At 55.1% G+C, this 22,410-nt stretch overlaps 1 protein-coding gene across 4 annotated transcripts in view; it reads left to right on the top strand.

Moving 5' to 3' along the window:
* ASTN1 (astrotactin 1) overlaps positions 1-22,410 on the top strand; it is a 41,391-nt gene that overhangs the window by 8,211 nt on the left and 10,770 nt on the right. Inside the window, exons 2-17 of one of the 4 annotated variants that reach the window (XM_032191914.1) lie at positions 4,233-4,355; positions 6,854-7,041; positions 9,336-9,729; positions 10,446-10,619; positions 10,905-11,012; positions 11,204-11,353; positions 11,764-11,931; positions 11,997-12,081; positions 17,207-17,281; positions 17,846-17,983; positions 18,158-18,308; positions 18,592-18,758; positions 19,043-19,237; positions 19,485-19,612; positions 21,202-21,306; positions 21,444-21,632. In XM_032191914.1, coding sequence (XP_032047805.1) covers positions 4,277-4,355; positions 6,854-7,041; positions 9,336-9,729; positions 10,446-10,619; positions 10,905-11,012; positions 11,204-11,353; positions 11,764-11,931; positions 11,997-12,081; positions 17,207-17,281; positions 17,846-17,983; positions 18,158-18,308; positions 18,592-18,758; positions 19,043-19,237; positions 19,485-19,612; positions 21,202-21,306; positions 21,444-21,632 — 2,494 coding nt within the window. In that variant the 5' untranslated portion in view covers positions 4,233-4,276. The remainder of the gene's footprint in view (positions 1-4,232; positions 4,356-6,853; positions 7,042-9,335; positions 9,730-10,445; positions 10,620-10,904; positions 11,013-11,203; positions 11,354-11,763; positions 11,932-11,996; positions 12,082-17,206; positions 17,282-17,845; positions 17,984-18,157; positions 18,309-18,591; positions 18,759-19,042; positions 19,238-19,484; positions 19,613-21,201; positions 21,307-21,443; positions 21,633-22,410) is intronic. The other 3 variants (XM_032191912.1, XM_032191911.1, XM_032191913.1) reach the window with 3 other exon arrangements.

Raw genomic sequence — 22,410 nt, 5'->3', positions numbered from 1 at the left:
GTGCCCACCCACCCATTGCCCCTTGCAATGCAGGTGGGCAGAAAACTCCTTGTGGGGAGGCTCTGTGCTCAACTTGGTGCTTGGTGCCTCTGCTGGCCCCGCTGATTTATATAGATCATCAATATGACAATTATATACACCTGCAGATTTAATTACCTCCATTTTCGTCAGGCAGTGACAGATTTATACCTCTATTCAGTTCCTGTAAATCTGAAACAAGCTTGACTAGACCCAAAAGTCCTCACATTGATCACCGCGCGCTGGCTGGTCTCTGGCCCTCTTGACAAGCTTTTCTCTCAAGAGTGATAAATTCAAGATGCGCAGACAACTTTTTCCCCTTCTACATCTTTCTTCCCTGATTTTTTTTTCTTGCCTCCTCCCTGTCATCTTCAAGCCTCTCCACAAACTTGAAAGTGGAGCTTGAAATTGATAAGTGCTCCTAAAGGCTGAGGGGTTTATGGCACTAGGCTGCAGTTGGCTCTAGCCCATACAGCACCTTCTCCATCCCCTGGGACCGGTGTCAGAGGAGATGGGAGGAAGAGGAGACCCACCTCTTAGAGAAACTCTTGGCACAGGAGTGTGCAGGGTTATTTTGGTCCCGTGTGCCCCATCAGACAGGCAGGTCCCCATGGCAGACGCTCAGTGAGCGGCCGCGCTCATTTCCTGTGCCGAGGACGCCAAAATGATGTCTAATTCTCCCGACCTCTTGGCCTCGGTGTAACGAGCACTTAAACAAATTAGTCTGCGGGAGCGGGCTAGATTTACCCTTGAAGTGAGGTCCGTGTCGTCGCTGTAATGCATCCCCCTGCCTCCCCCGCCTGCCCCGCCACCGCTGCTGCTGGCCCTTGCTGTGCGTTGCAGGAGTTTCTCCAGCTTGGATTTGCCTCTGGGCTGCTGGCCTCGATCGCTGCTGGTGTATCTGTCTTCCCCAAAATTGGTTCCTTTCTCAGTGCTTTCATGCTTTATGGTGGATGAAACATAGTCTTTTGTTAGTTTTTCCATTCCTAATTCTTGCAAAGTGAGAAATAGTGAATAATCATTGCCTTTTCCACTGCTCCACTGGCTTTATGATTTTATAGGCTTTTATCATCTCCCTGCTCAGTTGTTTGTTTTCCTTGCCGAGGAGCCCTAGCACAGTTGGTTTCTCTTCTCCACAAACCACTTCTGACATCTCCGCTTCCTTGTCTCCCCCCCTAAGCCCCTTTTGCTGCCTCTGTTATGAGATGCCTGACCTGAATCCTGCTGGCAGCTTTCAAGAGTGGCGTGCTGTCACCAAACTTGCATTTCACCTGCCCACTTCCTTGCCCACTTTTCCTCTAGCATTTCACAGCTTTGGCTTCGAGGAGCCTAAATTTAGCACTGGTGACCAACTTTGTCATTCACCTCCTCTTCCAGCACGTTCCTGAGCAGCCGAGGTCCTGATGAAGATCTCTGTGGGGCGCCTTGGTAACCTCCTTTTTTCTTAAGGAGTAACCTCTTACCTCCTCTGCCTGGTGGGCTTTGAGAGGACTTTCCTTCTTGTAATCTCCCTATCTGGGTTCTCCGGAGAGATGTGAGGGCTGATTTTGACAAGAGCTCTTTGAAACGGGTCCATCAAACTGGATCACCCTTATCTGCTGGCTCACAGTGCTGCGTGACCCACATTCACCCACGCACCTACTGGCTCCTCTAACAGACTGTGCTGGGCAGAAGTAGGATTTATTGGTCTGTAATTTCCATGATGCACAAGAGCTCTTTTAAGAGATTGGGGTCTTTTCCATCAAATTTGTTCCTCTGGTTGGTCGCTTGCTCTTTCTGAGCAGTCAGTGGTGTGTCAGTTGTCCTCTCCGGTGCTTGTAAGTGAGCATCAACGAGGACGAGCAGTTCATGCTCTGCTTCTGTCCCTTTCCTCTAAAACCTCTTTGCTCTAAAACCTCCTCCATGAGTACTGCCATTGAGCCAGCTCTGCTGCTGTGTCCATATGGAGGGCAAAGATGGGGAATGTGAAATCCCCTGTGCTCCTCCGATCGGTGCAGGGAACCCCCTGGCTGCATCTCCTCTTGGGTGTTCCTCCCCTGTAAATCTTCCTGATGTGGGCTATTTCCATGCCATTTGCTGGAAAAGTTTGCCTTTTTCCCAGTACTTTGCTCTTTGGCCATGATGCTTCCTAATTTCAAGTGTTAGAGAGCCCAACAGAGGCAGTGGGAGAGCTATGGGGCTCTCCAAGCCAGTAGACAAGAGTAGAGTGGGATCTGGAGGATGCTGATTCCAGTTTCCTAAAGCTGAGTCTGCCCTGGTATTTGCTGGGAGGCCAGCGCAGCAGTTTTCTGTGGCTAACTGGGAACTTTGCCATCGTTTGGGCTCTTTCTGTGGAGATCCATGCTTCCTTCAGGAGGAGGTGATACGATGGCATTGCAGGGTGTTGGGCTGGGATATCCACTGCAAATGTGGGCCTTCTGGGGATTTAAACATCAATTTTGCGTCTCTTCAGTTGCTGGCATGTATCCTATATATCATATATGTTCACGTGCTGTCACGGTGTGGGGTTTTGTGTGGTTTTCACGAGCTTGTCTTCCACATGTTGGTCCAGGACGTGGGTTTGTTCTCTTCCCACAGCCCCTATGTGTTTCCTGGTTGAGGTAAATGGGACCGAACTAACAAAACAGGAGTGAAAATCCACCAAATCCACCACCGACACATGTCCCAGCCTGCTTATCTCAGCCGTGCACATCAGCCAAGATTTTCGCAGCTTTTGGCCAAGATTGACAGAACTGGTGGAAAATAGCTTTAAAGGTGACGTTGCACAGTTGTGGTTGGACACATCTGTGGGTCTGCAGAGAGGAGCAATGGGACATGGCAGACTGTAGGGTCAGCAGCTATGGAGTAAAACTGGTCACCTTGAACCAGTTCCTGATGAATCAGGGTCCTTTGCTCTGGAAACGTGGCACAGTGTCACTCCAAAGGGTTGCTGTTAAAGGGAAGCGTTAGGGCCATGGCATATTTGGGATAAAAACCCCAGTTTGAGGGTAGAGTGTGAGTACAGCTTTGAAAAGCAACTCTTCGATGACCTTCCCAAAAGCAAAGGCACCCTATATTTCAAGGGGAAACCTGGCTAGCTGTCAACCTAGCTACAGCAGCCGAGGGCTCCACGTGCACCAGCCCCAGGTGCAGGCAGCGTGGTAGGGTGACATCTCTGACCTCTCCAGAGGACACTCCACTAGTAGCTGGGTGCCTTTTCCTCGAGACTCCAGGTTGTCCCATGCCTGTGGGTCTTGTGGAAATTTTGCCCCAAAATGCCGTCTCCTGACAGGTAAAATGAGGTTTGTTCTTGCTGGTTCAGGAAAGCTGGGTTGTCTTAAAAAGGTAGAGTGACCTCCAGAGTGAGCTGGTTTTCCTGCCTGACGTTGGGGAGGGGAAAAAAATGCAAATAAAATATGGATAGTCAGTGATGAATGTGATTTTGTTTAAACAGGCCCATAAAAACATGAATATCACCCCATGAAAGATGCGTCAGTAAAACCTCAGAAGTAAAACCTGCTCCTATACCAGGATATGGATTCTGACATCCCAACTGCTGAGGTCCCAGCGCAGGGCGAGCGGCTCACCATAGGGAGGGCTCCTGAGCCCTTGGGGGCCAAGGCTTGCTTCACCTGGGACAGAGCCTTTTAAAGGACCTGTGAGGTTCAGGCATGGAGCAAATGTGGAACTTAAATAAAAGCACAGTTAGGTTCCAGATGGAAAATAAGCCAGGTTTAAATGTTAATGAGGAAATATAAGTCCGAGTCAAAAGCTGCACTCTGCAGAGACTGACATTATGGCAGAGTTCATTTGACTAATCAGAGGCATCTATTAGTGCAAAACACTTCCAAATGGAAAGGAAAATTGTTTTGCCTTTTTTTTTTTTTTTTCCATAAAAAATGTTGGCTTGCATTTGTTTTTGAGGAGAGTTGCTCATTTTATGTGTTTTTCCTTCCTGAGGCATTGTGGGGGAAAGAGGATGGAGGAATGGCTCCGTGTTGGTGCTGGGACCCTGCTTTTGATGTTTCCTGGGCTTGGGCACGGTGTCTCTGTGTGCACACACAAACCTGGCCTTGCTGCAAAAGAGCATGCAGAGACGAAGGCCAGGGCTTGCTGCGGCTCTCCCCAGGAAAATGGGTTTATTGGGGTGATAATGAAGCAGGTGTAACTCCACCACCTGCAGCAACTTCATCCAGACTTCCCTGCTCTCCTCTCCTTGCCTCGCTCCTCCCCAGCCTCCCCTCACAGGTGGTGAGGGAGAGGAGCCGCCCTGGCCCTGATGTTGGAGGCACCAGATGGGGAATCTGGGGGCTGCTGCTCCTGTGGACGTGAGGAACCCGGGCTGCTTTCGGTACCAGGTGAGCGTGGCACAGCGTAATTAGTGGTCTCCTGCTGTTATTAACCCCTGACTCGGGCAGGCTATTTTTTAACAGAGGTGCAAGAAGTTAATAGTGGCGTTAATGGCTTCACATCCAAGGCTTTAATGAAAGCCAGGCGGGGACCAGGCCTATCATCAATATCTTTCAAACTTTGAACTTGAAATTATCCTCCTCCCTTCGCCCTTGGTTGGCTTTCTGCCTGCTCCGGGGTCTTTCTGCCTACTTTCCTCACCTCCTCTGGGATCAGCTGGGCCCGTGGCACCGGGCTGACACCCACCAGCTGGACAATGGGGTGGGCCCCCACCTGCCCCAGTGACAAGCTGAGCCCTGTTAGCACCCAGATAAATGGCCCCAGCAGGCTCTGGGGGGTGTGGTAGCATCTCTCACCAGCTGATGAGAGGTCTGCTTGGAGAGTGAGACAAGATGAAGCATGCTGGAGTGGGAGAGCAAAGATATGAGGTGGCTCTGTGTTGGTCTTGGTCTTGGTCTTTATCTTGGTCTTGCTGTTGCTTGAGCCAAGCTCCAGGAAAACTTTAAGGGGACAGGACAGCGTGGATAAATCTGTTTTTGAACAAAAATTGAGCATAATGGGGCAGCCAGAGAGCTGCCAAGACCCCTGGGGAGAGGAGGAGGAGGAGGAGGTCTGAGGATGATGCTCTCCAATCTGGTTCTGCAGGAGCAGAAGTGGAGGAGCAGCCTTGCCCCGTGGGGTGATGCCATGGTGGTGGTAGCCCACCTGTTTGGGGTGGTGGAGCTGACTCCTGGGATGCTTTCCTGCTCCCAGCACCTCTGACTTGTGGCCGATGCGGCGGCAGGAGGGAGTGCAGCGGGCTGGGAGGGGATCACACATGGGAGCTCCGCAGCTGGGTGGTGCTCTTTTAAATCTCTTAAATCCATTTTTTATTGAAATACATTTTTCTTTTAAAAATAAGCCCGTTTAAATAAATTTGAAATTATGACAACCTATTTTAAGGCCTAAATTTACTATAATCTATTAATCATTTAAATAACTTCCATCAAGGAGTCCTCCTCAAATATTAATGAGCTGAAGGGTGCTGCTTTTTCAATGATATGTCAGATCAGGGGAAAACATCTTTAACTCCAGCTTTCTAAATGTCACAATGTCATATACTTAGTATCTATTATTTCCAGTCTTCACAATGGGGGAAATGCTGGTATTTACATTTTTCCAAATGTCAGTACGTTGAGTTCCTGTTGTGCATAAAAGCCCTTGCCTTAATTACTCCTAATTTCACGTTAGCAGGCAGGTGCAGGGAGAATATTTTCTTCAATTTGAAATAGTTCATTTGAAGTTGGGAAGCCGTGGGGAGCTGAGGAGGCAGGGAAGCTTGTTTTCCCCTTCCAGCCCATGAATAAAGACCAGGTGGGAGAGGAGGAGACGGGCTGCTTCAAACCCTGGTGGCTCCCGGGACCAGATTTTCAAAGGGGATCTGTGTGCCGAAACACGCAGCTTGGCGCTTAGAGGGAATTTCAAAAGTGCTTCTGGCTGCAGAGATGCTCTCGGCTTTGCTGCGGTGGCTCGAGGAGAGCTCAGCATCTCTCTGCTTGGGACACTGGAAGCGTGCTGATTGCTGCCAGAAACAGAGCCCGTGCTGAGCAGGAACACCCTGCCAACTCTCTCGCTGCAGCTAATGTTTCGTTTGATTAATCAGATCGCTCTGGAAGGGCTGAACCTGGTTTCTGATGCAGTCCCCCCCCCCCAGTAGTTAGCTCACTTAAGGCAGCTTAATGAAATTAATTAACAGTACATTTAAAATGTTTTGTGTTTTTTGTCGTTGTAATTGAATTCCAGCTTTCATTTAAAAGCAGCTTGAGAAAAGCCAAATACAGGTGACAATCTGCAGCACAGGCACGGGTGGGCTCCTGCCAGCACCAAAGTGGGCGGCACAGATGGGGCAGTGCAGGGCAGAAGCTGTGCCTCCGTGGGATGCAAATGTGAACAGAGCTTGCATTTTCAGGGAAATAACTCAAGTGCTCTGCCTGTCCATCCCTGTGCTCCTGGACCCTGAAGCCAAAGGGTCAGGGTGCTCAGGCAGAAGGTGCAGGTGCTGCTGCAGGTCTTGAGGCTGTGTCCCATGGGGGGAGCTGCAGAACGTGGTTGGGAACCTCTGAACGCATCTCAGTGAGAGCCGGAGCTGCAGGTGTGATGGCAGCCACGTGCACCTTTCCCCATTCATGGCATTTGTTTGCAGTAATTAGCAGCACAGCCCCCTTGATCCCATCACTGCCCAGAGAGGTTGTATCCTCTGCACCCACAGCCGGGCTGTATGCAATGTGGAGCTTACAGGCAAAAGCCATGCTGCTGGGTATCCATGGTCACATACCATCCCCTGGCTGCTCCCTCCACCAATTTTTGGGGAAGAAGCAGACACATCCCTGGTGTCCCCTCCTGCTCTGCATTCCCTTCATGACCACCTTTTGTGTTGTTTTTTGTTTTTTTTTTTTTTTTTTTGCAGAGATTTCAGGCAACACAGACGACATCCCGCTGGTGCGCTGGCGGCAGCAGTGGCTGGAGAACGGCACGCTGCTCTTCCACATCCACCACCAGGATGGGGCCCCCAACCTGCCCGGCTTCGAGCCCACCGATGAGCCCCAGACTGAGTCGGCAGAGGAGGAGCTGAGGATCCTCCACATCTCCGTCATGGTAGGTGCTGGTTTAGGGTGTCTGCTCCCGCTGCTCCTCGCGCCCCGGGACGGGGAGCTGAGCCTCAGGGGTGGGCTGAACGCACCCCTCCAGCCACTGGTGCACGCAGAGGTGCCTGCTTTGGAGTCGGGGCTGTGTTTTTATTTTTTTTTTCTTGTCTCGGAAAAAAATCTGAAGAACTGACAATTTCTGAGCCGCTGGAAGATAATTAGCTGGAGACAATGTGCTGCCGAGGCTGCAAACAGGCTGTTTAATGGTGCCTACCCTAATGAGAGCGTCGGTAGCTCTTCCAGATTGCAGCCTGGGGCCAGGTTTCTCCTCCATCATTTGCGCTTGATTAGTCTCGAGGAAAAAAAAATAATAAAAAAAAGAAAAAGTTCTGGCAAAGCCAACCCCAAACCCATTTTGGTCCCTTTCCTTATTTTTGTCACCATCCTGGCTCCCATCCCATGAGCCTGCATCACTGGGGGGACGGTTGTCCTGCTCTGCTGCTGTTGTTTTGGTGCTCTTGGACACCACTGAGTACACAGACCTGGGCAGGAGTGCATGAAATAAAGTTGTTATCAAACTGATGGAAATTATGCCCGCAACCCCTGTACCAAAATGTGTAAGTGTGGATTGAATCTTCCCCTCTTCTCCATCACTCCCAGCTCTGCTCTGGCAGCATCCTGACAAATAGAGCTTGGCTTCTGTGCCCAGCGTCAGTCACGTGTAATGTTCAAGGCTGATTTTCTTTCTTTCCCCTTCGGAGAGAAGCGTGAGCAAGGGGCTGTGTTCATCATGGCACGTGGGCCATGCCAGAAATCCTCATGCAACTCATGTGCAGCGCCGGGACCCCTTGGAGGCTTTTCCCAAGTGCCCGGTGGGAGGGGATGGAGGATTTCTGTGCTCCCGTGGGGAGGAGCTGGGGGCTGAGGTGGTGCCCTGGCCCCTTCAGCAAGGCAGGTGGCTCCACCACTGTTTTTTTTACTCCTGGAGTAAAACTCTTGAAATATCTTGAAACCTCAAGTGGCCACCATCTGCTTTTCCTCATGGGTTCTCGGACTACCAGGGCAGAAAAACTGCTGTTTCAGTTAAATAACGGGGCTTTTATAGACATCTGCAGCCAAGGGGCTTCCACTCGGCTCGAGCTCCAGCTTGGTCTCCTCGTTTACCAGCCGCCCAGCTCAGGCAGCAGGCAGAGCTGCCTGCTCTTTGGGGTGAGAGCCGCACGCAGAGGGCAGCTGAGGAAAGGCAGCAAAGTCCCCGTGTCACCCCCCACCCATGGGTGAACCCTTCCAGGGGTGATGGGAGCTGTGACGTAGGAGCCATCTCCGGTGGGGACAGGGAATAGGATCCACATTCGGGAATCAGAGGAACCCAAAGGGATTTAAACCCCATAGAGAACTGGGCCCTGGCTGCCTGTGTCCTCCATCACTGGATTCTCCTCCTTTGTCTTTTTCTTTTTTTTTCTTTTAAACAAATTTTGTAAGGAGGGCTGGGAGGGTATATTGCAGCTCCATTATCCTGGGAATGGAAGAGGGCTAAGCCATAATGGCTGTTACAGCTCCTTTTCCAGCCGCTTCTCCTGCTTCTCATTCAATAATTTCCTTAATGTTTTGTCCTAATGGAGCAGATTGTTACTTGCGTTTTATTTTATCAAGATCACCTATTGCTTGAAAAAGAGGAGGGGGCTGGAGCTGCAGATGACCAGGGAGCTCTTAGCTGGCACTATTATTATTATTGTTATTATTATTATTATTGGCACAGGGGGCCAGCGAGAGCTTTCATCTCACCGCCTCCGTCCATGCTGCAGCAGTGCCATCTCCATGGGGGGTGGTCTTGGGGACAGAGGGGGGGGTGGCAGGGCTGGGTGTGCTTTTGGCCATCTCCAGCACTGTGGGGCCAGAGCTTCTCCAGCCGTGTGCCCCCAAGCCTTCGTCTCTTCCTGCATGCTGAAATTTCCGCAGGACGCCCTGGGAAAATCTCCCAAGATTAAGAGCGACAGCACTGAAAGCGGCTGGAAATGGGTCAGAAAAAGTTGCCCCTAGGAGTGTTTGCCTGCAATAAACCCGGCCTCTGCTTTCAAAGCTGTCGCGGGAGCGCGAAACAAAACACGCTCTACTTTAAACGTTGCCTTTTCACGCCTCGGTGGTGACTTCAAAGCCGGTCCAGCTCGAGGCAGGCTTTACCCCCCCCGGTGCCAGAATGCTCTTATCAGCGTGGCCGGGCTTCTCCCAGCCTGTCCCCCCTCCCAGCGCCCCGGGGCTGTTTGCTGGACCCCCCCTGAGCCCTGCTCGCCCTTGGTCCTGCAGGGAGGGATGATTGCACTGCTGCTCTCCATCCTCTGCCTGGTGATGATCCTCTACACCCGCCGGCGGTGGTGCAAGCGGCGCCGCGTGCCGCAGCCCCAGAAGAGCGCCAGCGCCGAGGCGGCCAACGAGATCCACTACATCCCCTCGGTGCTGATCGGGGGCCACGGGCGGGAGAGCCTGCGCAACGCCCGCGTGCAGGGCCACAACTCCAGCGGCACCCTCAGCATCCGCGAGACCCCCATCCTGGACGGCTACGAGTACGACATCACCGACCTGCGGCACCACCTCCAGCGCGAGTGCATGAACGGCGGCGAGGACTTCGCCAGCCAGGTCACCCGCACCCTGGACTCGCTGCAGGGGTGCAATGAGAAGTCCAGCATGGACCTCACGCCAGGTTGGGAAGCTATGGGGCCAAACCGGGCCCTTTCTGCCTCATCTTCCTCGCGCGTGTGCATTTTCCCTCCAGGGTTTGGCCCGTTTCTCTGGGACTCCCTCGCATGTGGGATCTTAGTGGGGTTTTGGCTGCTAGTTGAGGGTGGTCCCCATTGAGTGGCACGCAGTTGGACAAGGCAAGGTAGAACTTTGGGGGGGAAAAACTGTGATTCCTGTGGCCTGGCTGAGGACCCAGATGGTGTTTCCTCCGAGCTCCCCCATGGTGACCTTCCCAAATTCCCTTTTCCATCCCAGAACTCCTGGTGTCTGCACCAGCTGAGGTTTTTAATATTAAAATTAGGCTTGCTATCAGTATGATTCAGAGTTAATGCTCTTCTAATCACCAACAGAGATTATTTGAGGCTCGTAACACACTTGCTTGTTGGCTGTATTGCCAAATGAGCCGTACAAGTGAAACCCTCTTAGTCAAGGCACAGTTTGGGACAGCTATGCTGTGGTTCCCACAGCTCTCCAGGGATTTTCTTTGCAGACCTGGATATGCAGAAGTGCCCTGGGAGGAGGGGGAATGCTGAACCTCAGTATTTTTATGGGCTTGGTGGACGGGGCAGACTGGTCCACCAGCCACAGTCACCTTGCACGGATGCTGGGGGTCCATCGAAGGAAATCTCTTTCTCGCCTCCCTTCTTTTCTTCTTTTTTCGGTCTTTGTCCCTGAAAGATGTTGCCTTCGATTCTTCCCGCCTAGGGAGCGACAACGCCAAGCTGTCCCTGATGAACAAGTACAAGGACAACATCATCGCCACCAGCCCCGTGGACGCCAACCACCAGCAGGCCACGCTGCTCTCCCACACCTCCAGCAGCCAGCGCAAGCGCATCAACAACAAGGCGCGAGGTGCGGGGTGTACGGGGACGTGCCAGCCCCTGGCAGCTCCCCAAACTGCCCAGACCCACGGGAGTGGTGGGGCGAGAGCTGTGCTGCAGGATGGAAATGGGGGTTTGGGATTTGGGGCTGGGAGCTGTGGCAGGGGGGAGAAGTTGCAAGGCAATGGGGGCTGTGGTGGGGAGGGAGAAGATCTGCGTCCAGCTTCAGCCTCCAAGGCCACAGCAGCAGAGGGTGATGGAGGATGAGGTGTGCATGCAGTCACCCCGCCGTGACGACACTTGGTGTCCCCCACAGCCGGCTCGGCGTTTCTTAACCCCGAGGGGGACTCGGGGACGGAGGCGGACACCGATCCCCAGCTGACCTTTTACACAGACCCCTCGCGGAGCCGGAGGCGCAGCCGAGGTGGGTGCAGGCAGGCAGTGAGCGGGTCTCTGAACCCCGATGTCCCCCAGCTCTGCCTGCTCATCAGGCTTTCCCTGTGGGCTTGCCCCACGGTGTGGGGGGCAAGGATGGGGATGCAGAGCCCAGGACCCCTCTGAGCACTCTCCCGGGTGGCTGGGTCTTGGGTCTGAGAGAGTTTTTGTGCCTTGCAGTGGGGTCCCCCCGCAGCCCCGTGAACAAGACCACGCTGACCCTCATCAGCGTGACGAGCTGCGTGATCAGCCTGGTGTGCTCCTCACACATGAGCTGCCCCCTCGTTGTCAAGATCACCCTCCACGTCCCCGAGCACCTCATCGCCGATGGTGAGTGCCCCGTGGCTCCCCCCGAGCTCCCTCAGCCGTGCACTGGGAGCTGTAACAGAGGGGAAGGGGGAACGATGGAGGGGGTGGGTGTGAGGTGGGTGCAGGATGGAGGGGATGGGTTTGGGGTGGAGGACAGCAGCGTGGGGCAGAGGGGATGGGGGTGGGATGGTGGGGATGCACTCAATGCGGAGGTGGCTGCTGCAGGATGGAGGGGATGGGTGAGGGATGCAAGAGATGGATGTGGGGTGGGGGGGACCGTCACGGGATGGAGGGGACCGTCATGGGATGGAAGAGGCTGTCACGGGACAGGGGACACTGTCATCGGACGGATGGCATTGTCACGGGCTGGAGGGCACTGTCAGGGGATGGAGAGCTGAGAGTTGAGCCGCTGATTGCCCCCCGGGCGGCAGGGAGCCGGTTTATCTTGCTGGAGGGCAGCCAGCTGGACGCCAGCGACTGGCTGAACCCGGCGCAGGTCGTCCTCTTCTCCCAGCAAAACTCCAGCGGGCCCTGGGCCCTGGACCTCTGCGCCCGCCGCCTCCTCGACCCCTGCGAGCACCAGTGCGACCCCGAGACCGGTAAGCCGGGGGCAGTGGGGGTCCTGCGGGGCCCTCTGTCCCTGATGTCCCCCCTCTCCCCGTAGGTGAGTGTCTCTGCTACGAGGGCTACATGAAGGACCCCGTCCATAAGCACCTCTGCATCCGGAATGAGTGGGGCACCAACCAGGGGTGAGTGTGCTCCCAGTGCTGTGCCCAGGCTCGGGCGGCAGCACGGTGTGGCAGGGCTGTGGGAAATCCTCTTTGGTGAAAGAGTTAAAAGCACCTTGGTGAACCGTGAGCTGTGAGCTCTGCAGGGGCTCCTCAGGAGGTGAGGATTTTTGTTGTTTGAAGTCGTCAGAGCTGAGGAGCGCTGGCATAGATGTTGCCGTTATTAGGTTTCAGAGTGAACAGCCCCCACAGAGCATCGGGCTGTTCCTCTTCTCCTTCTGGGGGCTCTGCTTTGGCAGCCAGCACCAGGAGATGTTTGCCTGACATCATCATACCCCCAGAAGAACAAGAGCAAAATTTCCTGATGTTTTGGTAGCATGCAGAAAGCTCAGACACAGCAAAAAAAAACAAGGGGGACAAGCGACCGTCAGGGATGTCCCCAGCTCTCCATGGCTCCCCCATCCCCTCTTAATGGATGGGGGCATAGGGATGGGGTCTTCCCCTTTCCCCCATTGCTGAGGACACGCTGAGTGTCTCCTGTTGGGCTGGAGGAGCCCACAGCCAGCATGCACAGAGCAAGGGGGAGAATGACTTTGTGCTCCAACACGCATCCGTGAGTGCTGGCTTCCTGCTGCTGTGCTTCTGGGGTGTGGGACTGCAGCTGAGCACCTCAGCTAGCTCCTCGCTGACCTAGCTGCTCCATCTAAAGGGAGAGGGGAGAAAAGGCTGGTTATTAGGAAAAAATACAGATGGCAGCAGGCGGGAGGGAAGCCAAGGGCAGGAAGGACAAATCCGCTCCTGCCCTTTAATAAGGAGTTGTTTGCTCGACGTAATTCAAAGGGGTCTTTGGCATCGTCCCCGGGATAAATAGGACCAGGGAACTTGTTTTTTCCCATGTGCGGTTTTGGCATTATAGGATTTTGCTGTGTTTGTGCTCTGCCTTCCGTCCTGCAGCAGCGTTTGTGACTGGCCAGGATGGGACCACCACAAGCCCCCCGGCCTTTCCCTGGGTCCGTGGGTGCTCTGATGGGTTGGGGCTCTCTTGTCGCAGCTCCTCCAGTTTGCTCAACTCCCTGCGGAACTTGCAACCTTAAGCCGGGATTTATGGTGTTTTTTTGGGGGGCAGGGCACAAAAGCAGGACCGGAGGGGGCTTTGCTTTTGCCAGCCCCTCGGTCGTGCTGCGGAGCACTGCTGGGATGCTTGGGCACAGTCTCTCAGCGCTGACAGAGCGGCGCTTTTATCTGAAAGCGCACTGCGAGGCTCTGGATGCGTTTCCGATTGGTTTGTTTTTATTTACAGTGATTATCATTTGAGTCAGTGTCTGTGCACTCAGCAGCATCTAATTTTGCTCGTGAAGGCGAGCTCATCTTTGAACTTTATTTGCAGTGGCTTTGTGTGCTGCGTGTATTTTGGGTACCACACCGAGAGCCGTGCCATCACCATGCATCCTTTACTGAACGCATCCGGTCCCTAAATCAGCACCAGTTTTTCAAAAACGAGAACTTTTTGATCATGTGCAGCAGATATATTTTGATCGTCTGCTTTTGTGTGCTGCTCTTCAGCTGTTTTAAACAAATCTGCTGTGCGTTGCCTGTTTGTTAGCCGCCTGCCTCCCGACTTTGATATGCATTTTTAATTAGCTGCCCCGCGGCTTCTTCTCCAACATTTCTCAGGTAGCTTTCCAGCAATCTGGCCAACCTGGCTGATCCAACCGGATTCCCAGGGTGGCACCATGCTAGGACTGTCCTGGAAGTCACATCGGTGAGCTGTGCACCCGGGTAGCCTGCCCACCTCCCTAATTTCTTGACCCCTTGCACCTGCAACGCGATGGCTGATGGCTGTCCCCTCACCGGGTGTCTCCTTACCTGGGAGACACCCCCAGTGAGGTCTAACACCCTTGGCATTTAAGGGCCTCAATGTGCATTTTCCTCTATTTTCGTTCTTCACCACTGCAAGGGGAGGTTTGGGGCCAGTTTAAGGTGATTTGGTCAATGTGGCTGTCTCCTGCTGTGGTCATCTCCTGCCCTGGCTCTTCCCAGGGAAGTTCCCCCTAAAGTCAGCAGTGGGATCCTTGTGCTCACCACTGGTTTGCACTGGGAGCATCTCCTTGCAGAGCGTGGATTTGCTGGGGGTCCCCAGCCCCAAATGCTTCCCCCTTTTGGGGGGACAGCAAAATCCCACAGCCAAATTGGACCACCCCAGCAGGGCAGGGCACCCCTTTATCCCTGCCCTGCTCACTCCCTCTGCACGGTGCCCCTTCTGTGTGGAGCTGTCCCCGTGCCCCCCTCTGTGCTGTGTACCCACCCGTGTCCCATCCCCTCCAACCCCACAGAGCAGCCAGGGACATGGAAAAGTGACAAGGACAGCACTTTCCCTGCTTAAGCTCTTTTCTTTCTCTCCCTTTTTATTTTTACACTCCTTTTTCTGCCTATCTTTTTTTTTTTTTTCTTTCTCCTCTGCCTCTTTCTATCCCCCGCTGTGCGCCGCGGCTTTGCGAGCTGGAAGGACGGCCAGATAAAAAGCTCGTCTTTCTTTCAGATCCTTTCACCAAACCACCCCTCCGCCTCCTCCTCCCCGCCCCATTCTCCTCGCAGATTTACGGGCAGCCCAGGAGAAAGTGCCAGCATTAGCATTTTTAATAAAGAGCCGCTTGGAAGGGAGGGCAGCGGGCGGGGAGGTGGGCAGGGGAACAGCAGCCGGAGCCTGGCGAGACCCTGGCCAGGCAGAGCCTCAGTGGGGCTGGCACTAGGTGGAAACCCCAAAAAGCATCAAGGGGCCGTGGCCCAGACCTGTTTTAAGACCATAACCACCAACCACCTAATTCTCTGGTGGCACTGCAGCCGTGCTCATGTGTAGCAACTTCTCAGCACCTTCGGCTCTCCCTGCCAGCTCCCTTCCAGCAGCCCCAGGTTAGCTCATCGCTGCCATGTCCCATGGGCCCAGGCTTTAGTTCCTTATCCAACAGAGGCAAAAAAGCCCCATAGATAACAAGGGTGGCTCCCAAGGCTGGAGGTCGGTCTGACCTTGTCCCCGTGGGGCTGCAAGGCAGGTACAGCTCTGGGGTGCAGGGGAGGTAAATCAGAGAAATGCCAACAGCACCAGGTCCCGAGGGCTTGTCTGGCACATCGGGAGCTTCCCCTTGAGCCTGGGTCTGGAGCAGGGTGTGAGTCCAGCTGGAAAAAACAAGAGGCCTGAAGACCGTCCCGGGGATGCATTGGCAGAGCTTTGGCTGTAGGCACTCGCTCACGGTGCTTGGTGAGCTTTCTGGCTGTCGGCTGCCCCGTGGACCCCCCGTTTTGTTGTTTCAGATGCCAAGGCTTGCAGGGAGCCAAGGGCTGTCATTTCTGGCCCATTTAATCCAATCTGATCAGATGCAGAGCTGCTTCTGATCTGTCTCTGTACCCTTTGTGAGCTTGGAAGGCCACGCAGCCAAAATACCTGCCAAGAGCAAGGAAAGCAGAGCAGCGAGGCGCCTGCGGAGCACAGGAGGTGGGGAGACAGGCAGCTGCATGGGCACAGGGGAAGAAAGAGGGGATGAAACAGCACCAGAGCCACGGGGGGGACACGCCAGTGATGGAGGGGGTGAGATGTGAGTGGGGGAGAACTTCTCCCCCCACCCTCTGCAGCAGGAGGCACAAGTAGGAGAGGAGGGGACTTTTGTCTGCCTGGGAGGAACAGTCAGTGTGGAGCTCCTGGAGAGCCAGGCTCAGAGCACAAAATTTTAGGCACAGTTGGAAGTCGGACACTGGGGGGCATAACGTGTCCTGGGAGCTGATTTGCACCTCGCAGGCAGACTGGAGGCTGAGTGGCACGGCGGTGCTGTCTCCTGGGCTCCCATGGCACTGCCACTTTTGGGCTGAGCACCGGGGCATGCAGAGCGTGGCTCTCCACCACCATTTTCCCACCCGACCCGCCAAGGAACAATACCATGCTCTGCTTTTGTTCCCAGCCTGGCACACTCCGGAGAAGCAAGAATAAAGCCCATCTATCTGCAGGGAGGCGGGGATGTGCAGCATTCAAGGCGCTGGCGAGGCACAAGGAGCAAGAGGGCCTTATCCGGGGCGAGGCGCTGGATGTAATCCCCTGCGCCCAGCCGGCCACAGCAGTGCCATTGTGTCCCGGCCAGGAAATGAGCAGCGTGCTCTAATCCTGCAATCAGGATTTTTATTTTTTTTTGTCCTTGCTGAAATAACTTCAGATTAGAAATTGAAGTGCTTATGCAGGAGAGCTGTAATTGCCTGGAGAGAAAATCCCCAGGCTTGCTGGAGCAAGGTGCTTGTGGTGCCCCTTGCGGGGAGGCGAGCTCTCACCGGGTCTCTTAAAGGTGGCAGGGTGGAAAAATCTCTTTCTCTTCCCAGCTCTGAGCTTGCCTTGCAAATGGGATTTGGTTGGGTCTGGTTGCGATTCCCCTTGTCTGGTATCCTGCATTTTTTTTTCTTTATTTATTTTTTTCTGGTCTCTGACTTGCCAGTCTCTCTGCAATGGATGCTGTGTAAAAAATGCAGAGAATGCTCCACAAAAGATGCTGTGTAAATGATGCTAAAAGCTGTAAATTTTTCAGGATAAAGGAAATAAAAGCTTTGTCTGGGTTTGGGTTAGCACCCACGCCACCTGAAACTATGAAACTGAAGGGGAATAAGGCAAGGGGTTGAAACTGTCCCTGGGCCTGAGATGCTTCCTTCCAGAAGGCTCGCAGAGGAAAGTTTCAGATGTGTTTTGGGTTGCTTTTTGCAGTTTGATGGATGTGATAAAAATCTCCACTGTGGGAGCAGGTGGGTGGTACCCGAGTGTGCAGGGGTGTGAGGCTCACAGATGCTCTGCAGTGATGGGAAGGGGGGGCTGGAGCCAAGCTTGTACCCCGAAATAAACGGCGAGGTATGCCACTGAATGGGGGCACCAGCCATATAGGATCCTAACTCCTAAAAATTGGGAGAAAAAAAAAAAAAAAAGGCCAAACATCTTGGGTGTGGGGCTATTTTCCTGCCTTGTCCTGGCTTGGTTTGTGCTATGTGATCCCAGGACCTATTCTGTGCTTGCACCCATGTGTGTGTGCCACAGGTGCAGTGGCTCTTGCTGCAGCACATAGCACGCAGCCAGGGAGATATTTGGGGATGCCAGCGTGATGTCCTTGTGCTTCTCCTCCAGACCTTGGCCATACACCATATTCCAGCGTGGCTTCGACCTGGTGCTGGGCGAGCAGCCATCCGACAAGATTTTTCGGTAAGCCCTGCTTCAACCTTATCCCCACCCCTTGGACCTCCCTGCTGGTTTGGCCGCTGCCTGGTGCTGGTCCTGGGGAGGGTGCAGCAGGCTGGTGATGGCATGGCCAAGCATGGTGTCCTGTGCCACCTCCTGGGGACTTGTGAGCATGGCTGGCGTGGTCCTACTACAGCGGCCACGTGGGTTTCATGGGATGCTGGATGCCCAGCAGCCAGTTCCTCCTCCCCATCCACAAGGAGAGCAAGATGTAGGTTCTGAAGGAGGATTTCTACCAAAAGGAGAAGTGCTTTCCTTTTCCCTGGACACCTCAGAGAGGAGGAATAAATACATGAATAATCCCTCGTCACCTCTCCTCCTGCTCCCCAGCAGCATGCTCCTGGCGGATGGGTGCTGGAGATACCTGCATCCAGCTGGGGATGGGTTTGGGACCACCCCAGGGAGAGGGATGGGTTCAAGGGCTGGGTTTTGGTGGAGGTGGACATCTGCATGATGTCGCCGCATTGATGTGACACAAGGGTGGCCCTCTGGGTGCGGTGCCCCCCTGTGTGCCTGCTCCCCTGCCAGGTTCACCTACACCCTGGGGGAGGGCATGTGGCTGCCACTGAGCAAGAGCTTCGTCATCCCTCCGGCTGAGCTGGCCATCAACCCCTCGGCCAAGTGCAAGACCGACATGACGGTGATGGAGGACGCAGTGGAGGTCAGGTGGGTGTGACTGCAGAGCGGGGACGAGGGTCTGTAACAGCCTGGTGTGGCTCTGCAGCCAGGGGGACAACCCAAAGGACGTGGGGGTGGTGAGAGCTTGGGGGTTGGTACGTCTGCTGCCAACCAGAGCAGTGCCAACCAGAGCAGTGAAACACCTTCTCCCCCTCCTCACAGGGAAGAGCTGATGACCTCCTCCTCCTTCGACAGCCTGGAGGTTCTCCTCGACTCCTTTGGCCCCGTCCGGGACTGCACCAGGGACAACGGGGGCTGCAGCAAGAATTTCCGCTGCATCGCCGACCGCAAGCTGGACTCAACGGGCTGCGTGGTGCGTGGTGGGGGGACAGGGCGGAGGAGGAAGAGATGCCTCCTGCTCTCCTCATTACCCCAGAGTGAATATTTTTTGTGTTTTGGGGGCACCTGGTGGCTCTTTCAGGTGTCCCTATGACCTGTAGCGTGTTCTGTGCTGGTGGAGGGGCCTCAGGGAGCAGCATTTTAGCACCCACCACCTCCACAGCCTCCTCTCTGCCCAACCCAGCTGGGATTTCATCCCAGGAGCCACTTTTGGCTGGCTGGGCTCCCCTCATCTCTCTCGCTTTCCCCTCCACCAGTGCCCAGCGGGACTGAGCCCCATGAAGGACGGCACGGGCTGCTACGACCGCCACGTCGGCGTCGACTGCTCTGACGGCTTCAACGGGGGCTGCGAGCAGCTGTGCCTGCAGCAGATGGTGCCCCTGCCCGACGACCCCCTGCTCTACAACATCCTCATGTTCTGTGGGTGAGCCCCCCAGCACCGTCCCCAGCATGGGGACCTCCGTGTCCCCGGGAGCAGGAGACCCCTCCTCGCTCCGTGAGGGCACACAGGTGGCCTTGGCCAAGTGAACTGAGAGCACGTGGGGGTTTCTGCACCATAACCTCTTCCCAAGCAAAACGCAAAATGCAAAGTGGCCCCAGGGGCTGGGTGGCTTTGAGGGTGTCCTCATTTCTGGGTGTCCCACCTGGAGTGGCTTGGGCCTCGCTGGTGGGGCTGCAGGTGATGGGGCCCCGATGCTGGCTTGCCAGGTGCATCGAGGACTACAAGCTGGGTGTGGACGGGCGGTCCTGCCAGCTCATCTCCGAGTCGTGCCCTGAGGCGGGGGACTGCGGCGAGCCCCGCGAGCTGCCCATGAACCAGACGCTCTTTGGGGAGATCTTCTATGGCTACAACAACCACTCCAAGGAGGTGGCCCCAGGGCAGGTGCTCAAAGGGACCTTTAGGTAAGGGGGGACGTGGGGAGGTGGCCGCTGGCAGGGTTTCCAAGAGCACAGTGTGTGGTTCAGCCATCTCTGGCCAAGTTTTGCAGAAGACCGAGGGGCTGGCAGGGCAGGCACATCTGAAACCACATCTGTCTTCATAACCCATGCCCAGAGGCTTGGTGCTGGGTTTTTGGAGTGGGTTGCCAGCCAGGTGTTGCCATCCCTTGTCCCCTCACCCAATCCTCCTCTCTCCCCAATTAATTTCCAGGCAGAACAACTTTGCCCGGGGCCTGGAGCAGCAGCTGCCAGATGGGCTGGTGGTGGCCACGGTGCCCCTGGAGAACCAGTGCCAAGAGGAGCTCTCAGACCCCACACCTGACCCCGAGTTCCTCACCGGTGAGTGAGCCCGGCCAGACCTACACCCTCCTGGGGATGCTGTGTGAAATATCCTGCCTGGCTGCAGCACCCCGTGCCCAGCCCTGCAAGGGGAAGGCGGCACGTTTCCCGATTTTATTTCAGCCACCTGCAAACGGGGGCAGTCAGTAGCATTGCTGTTGCAGGCTGCCTGCTGCCAGGCTGCCCGTTTGCGGGGCACAGGCTGTGAATTAATTGTGTGGCTAACAGCTCAGGTGCCCACCGGAGAGCTGGGGGGTTTTCAAAAAGATTTTTCTTCTTCCAGGCAAAAAATGTTTTCCAAATGCCTTTAATTTGATTTCCAAGCCAGAAATTGTTGTAAAGAAGCATTCAAAACCACAATATTTTGGTTTGTCCTCACAGACCATTGACCATGAGCACCAAGGTCACGGTGGGTTCCTAGCCTGGAGGGTGCCGCAGGGGTGACAAAGGCAGTGCCACCACGGCCACGGCATCACAGAGGGGATGGGGGCCAGGGACTTTGCTGGCAATGACGCCAGGGAGACAGAAGCCAGCAAATTGCTGTATTCATTTCCCACTGCTCTGCTGGCTCTTTGTGGCTGATTAGGAGGGGAAAAAAAGAGAGAGAAGAAAAAAAAAAAGGAAAAGGAGTGAAATCTTCTGTGCTTGTCAGTAGGCAGATCTGGGCATTGCTGTGAATACACGAGAGGCAGAGCTGCTGAGTAAGGAAGGGCTGTTTTTGCATAAACACTTTGCGGGGACGAGCGAGGCTTTGAAGCTGTTGGCAGCAGCCGGCGCTGAAGGAAGCGGCACTGGGAGGCAGAGTACCGCATCCTCCTTATCCTCTGCCTCTCCTCCTCTCTGCGGAGGGGGGGGGCACGTTGTTGTCCTGCCTGAGCCCTGCTGCGTGGCTGCTCGGCTGCCAAGCAGTGGTGTGCTGCACTGGAGGTGTACAGCCAGCTGTGGGATGCTCTGGCCACCAACATCAGAGCTGTGAGCAGCCTCAGTTCCCTTTCTCGGGCTTTGTCCCAGGATTTGGCTCTCAGGAGCTGGGTCTGTCCCTGGGTTGACCACCCTCATCCTCATCCAGGCCATCTTGGGAGGGTTTCTGGTCTTGCTCAGCCCCAGCATTGCCACAGTGCCCAAGGGACTGTGAGCACAGGAGGGCGATTTCCCCATGCACACGTGTCCTGCTCTGTCCCCTGGGCCTCCGTGTTGGCCGCAGCTGTGGCGTGACGGTGACCGTTCCCAGGCCTGCCAACAGCTCATTAAAAAGCGCAACTCTCATTAGCGAAGTAATTAGCACACCTGGGCATGTCTGGGGAGCGGCCACCGGGAGGGAGGCAGGAGGAGGCTCGTTATCTTCCGCCGCGGAGCCCCGGACGGCAGGATGAAACGAAGCCATCATTTTTCCTTCAAAGCCATGATTTTAATTGCCGCGGAGCAGCTGACGGCGGGGACATGATGAGTGCTGGTCCTTTCCATGCCTCCTTCCCACCCCGTAGGGTGCACAGCGCCGGGCATGGCACAAGGCACTGCGCCCTCCACGGTGTCCCCACGCCTGGCAGTGGTGCTGAGCGGTGCTGAGCGCCGTGTCCTCTCTCTGGCAGGGATGGTGAACTTCAGCGAGGTGTCTGGGTACCCGCTCCTGCAGCACTGGAAGGTGCAGTCCGTCATGTACCATGTCCGGCTCAACCAGCTCACCATCTCCCAGTGTAAGTGGGGCCAAAAGGGGTGGCGAGAGGACACGGCACCTTCTGCTGAGTGGTGGGCTTAGGGTTGGCTGGTCCGGAGGGCCCAAGGGGCTCGGTGTCTGCAGGGGTTTGGGCATCTCCCCCCTTTTCCCCCCCAGCCTTCAGCAACGCGCTCCACTCTCTGGATGGGGCCACCTCCCGTGGGGATTTCGTGGCGCTGCTGGACCAGTTTGGCAACCACTACATCCAGGAGGCCGTGTACGGCTTCGAGGAGTCCTGCTCCATCTGGTACCCCAACAGGCAGGTCCAGCGGCAGCTCTGGCTGGAGTACGAGGACATCAGCAAAGGTAGGAGCCCTGGGACAGGTCCCCAAAGCCACCCCGCTGCCTGCTGAGCAGAAGCTGGGTTTGCCCTCTGCACAACAGGGAGAGCGCCCAGCCCTTGCAGAGGCTGCATCCAACCTCATTTTCTTATTTCCACCCTGCTGTTGTGGTCAAAGGACCCCCGTGGACTGCAGCCAGCGTCAGCCCGGGCCAGCAAGGCGTATAAATACCCAAACCCCCAGGGAGATGAAAGATGAATGCGCTAATCCCACCAAGCCGTCCTGTCTGATTCTGGACTTAGCTGCTATTTGTCTTTAATCCCGTCCCTTCGCTCCCTTTGTCTCCTCCCTATCTGCTCTCTTCCACTCACATCCCGGGGCCAGACTTTCCTTCTGCTAATGTTTTCTCTTCTCCCCGGGTGCCAGCGCTGTGTTTTACTGTCTGCACACCAGTGACGAACTGGTCACCGGGCTCTGGGAAAAGGGGGGAGCCTGCGGGAGCCCAGTCCTGGCTCTGCCTTCAGTACAGAGAAGGAAGCATCTGCACACTGCATTAGAAGCAGCAGGAAAGCTCAAAATCCTGGGTGTGGGTGACCCCTCGGGTGGAAAACGTTCATTTCTGAGCCTGGATGCTGCGGGCTGAGGCCTCCTGGAGCCTGGATGCCTTCCTGAGCCCACCTGCAAGAGTCCAGACCTGCTGCTGTTTTGCTGAGGGCTGTTTCCAGATGTAGCATCTTTTGATTGCGAGTACTTTTTTTTTTTTTTTTTTTTTTTTTCCCCTCCTGCAATTTCCTCCTCTTTGA

Source organism: Aythya fuligula, chromosome 8, assembly GCF_009819795.1.
Source record: "Aythya fuligula isolate bAytFul2 chromosome 8, bAytFul2.pri, whole genome shotgun sequence".
NCBI lineage: Eukaryota > Metazoa > Chordata > Aves > Anseriformes > Anatidae > Aythya > Aythya fuligula.
Note: the sequence above shows the minus strand (reverse complement) of the source record. Positions and strands in the feature narration are given on the sequence as shown.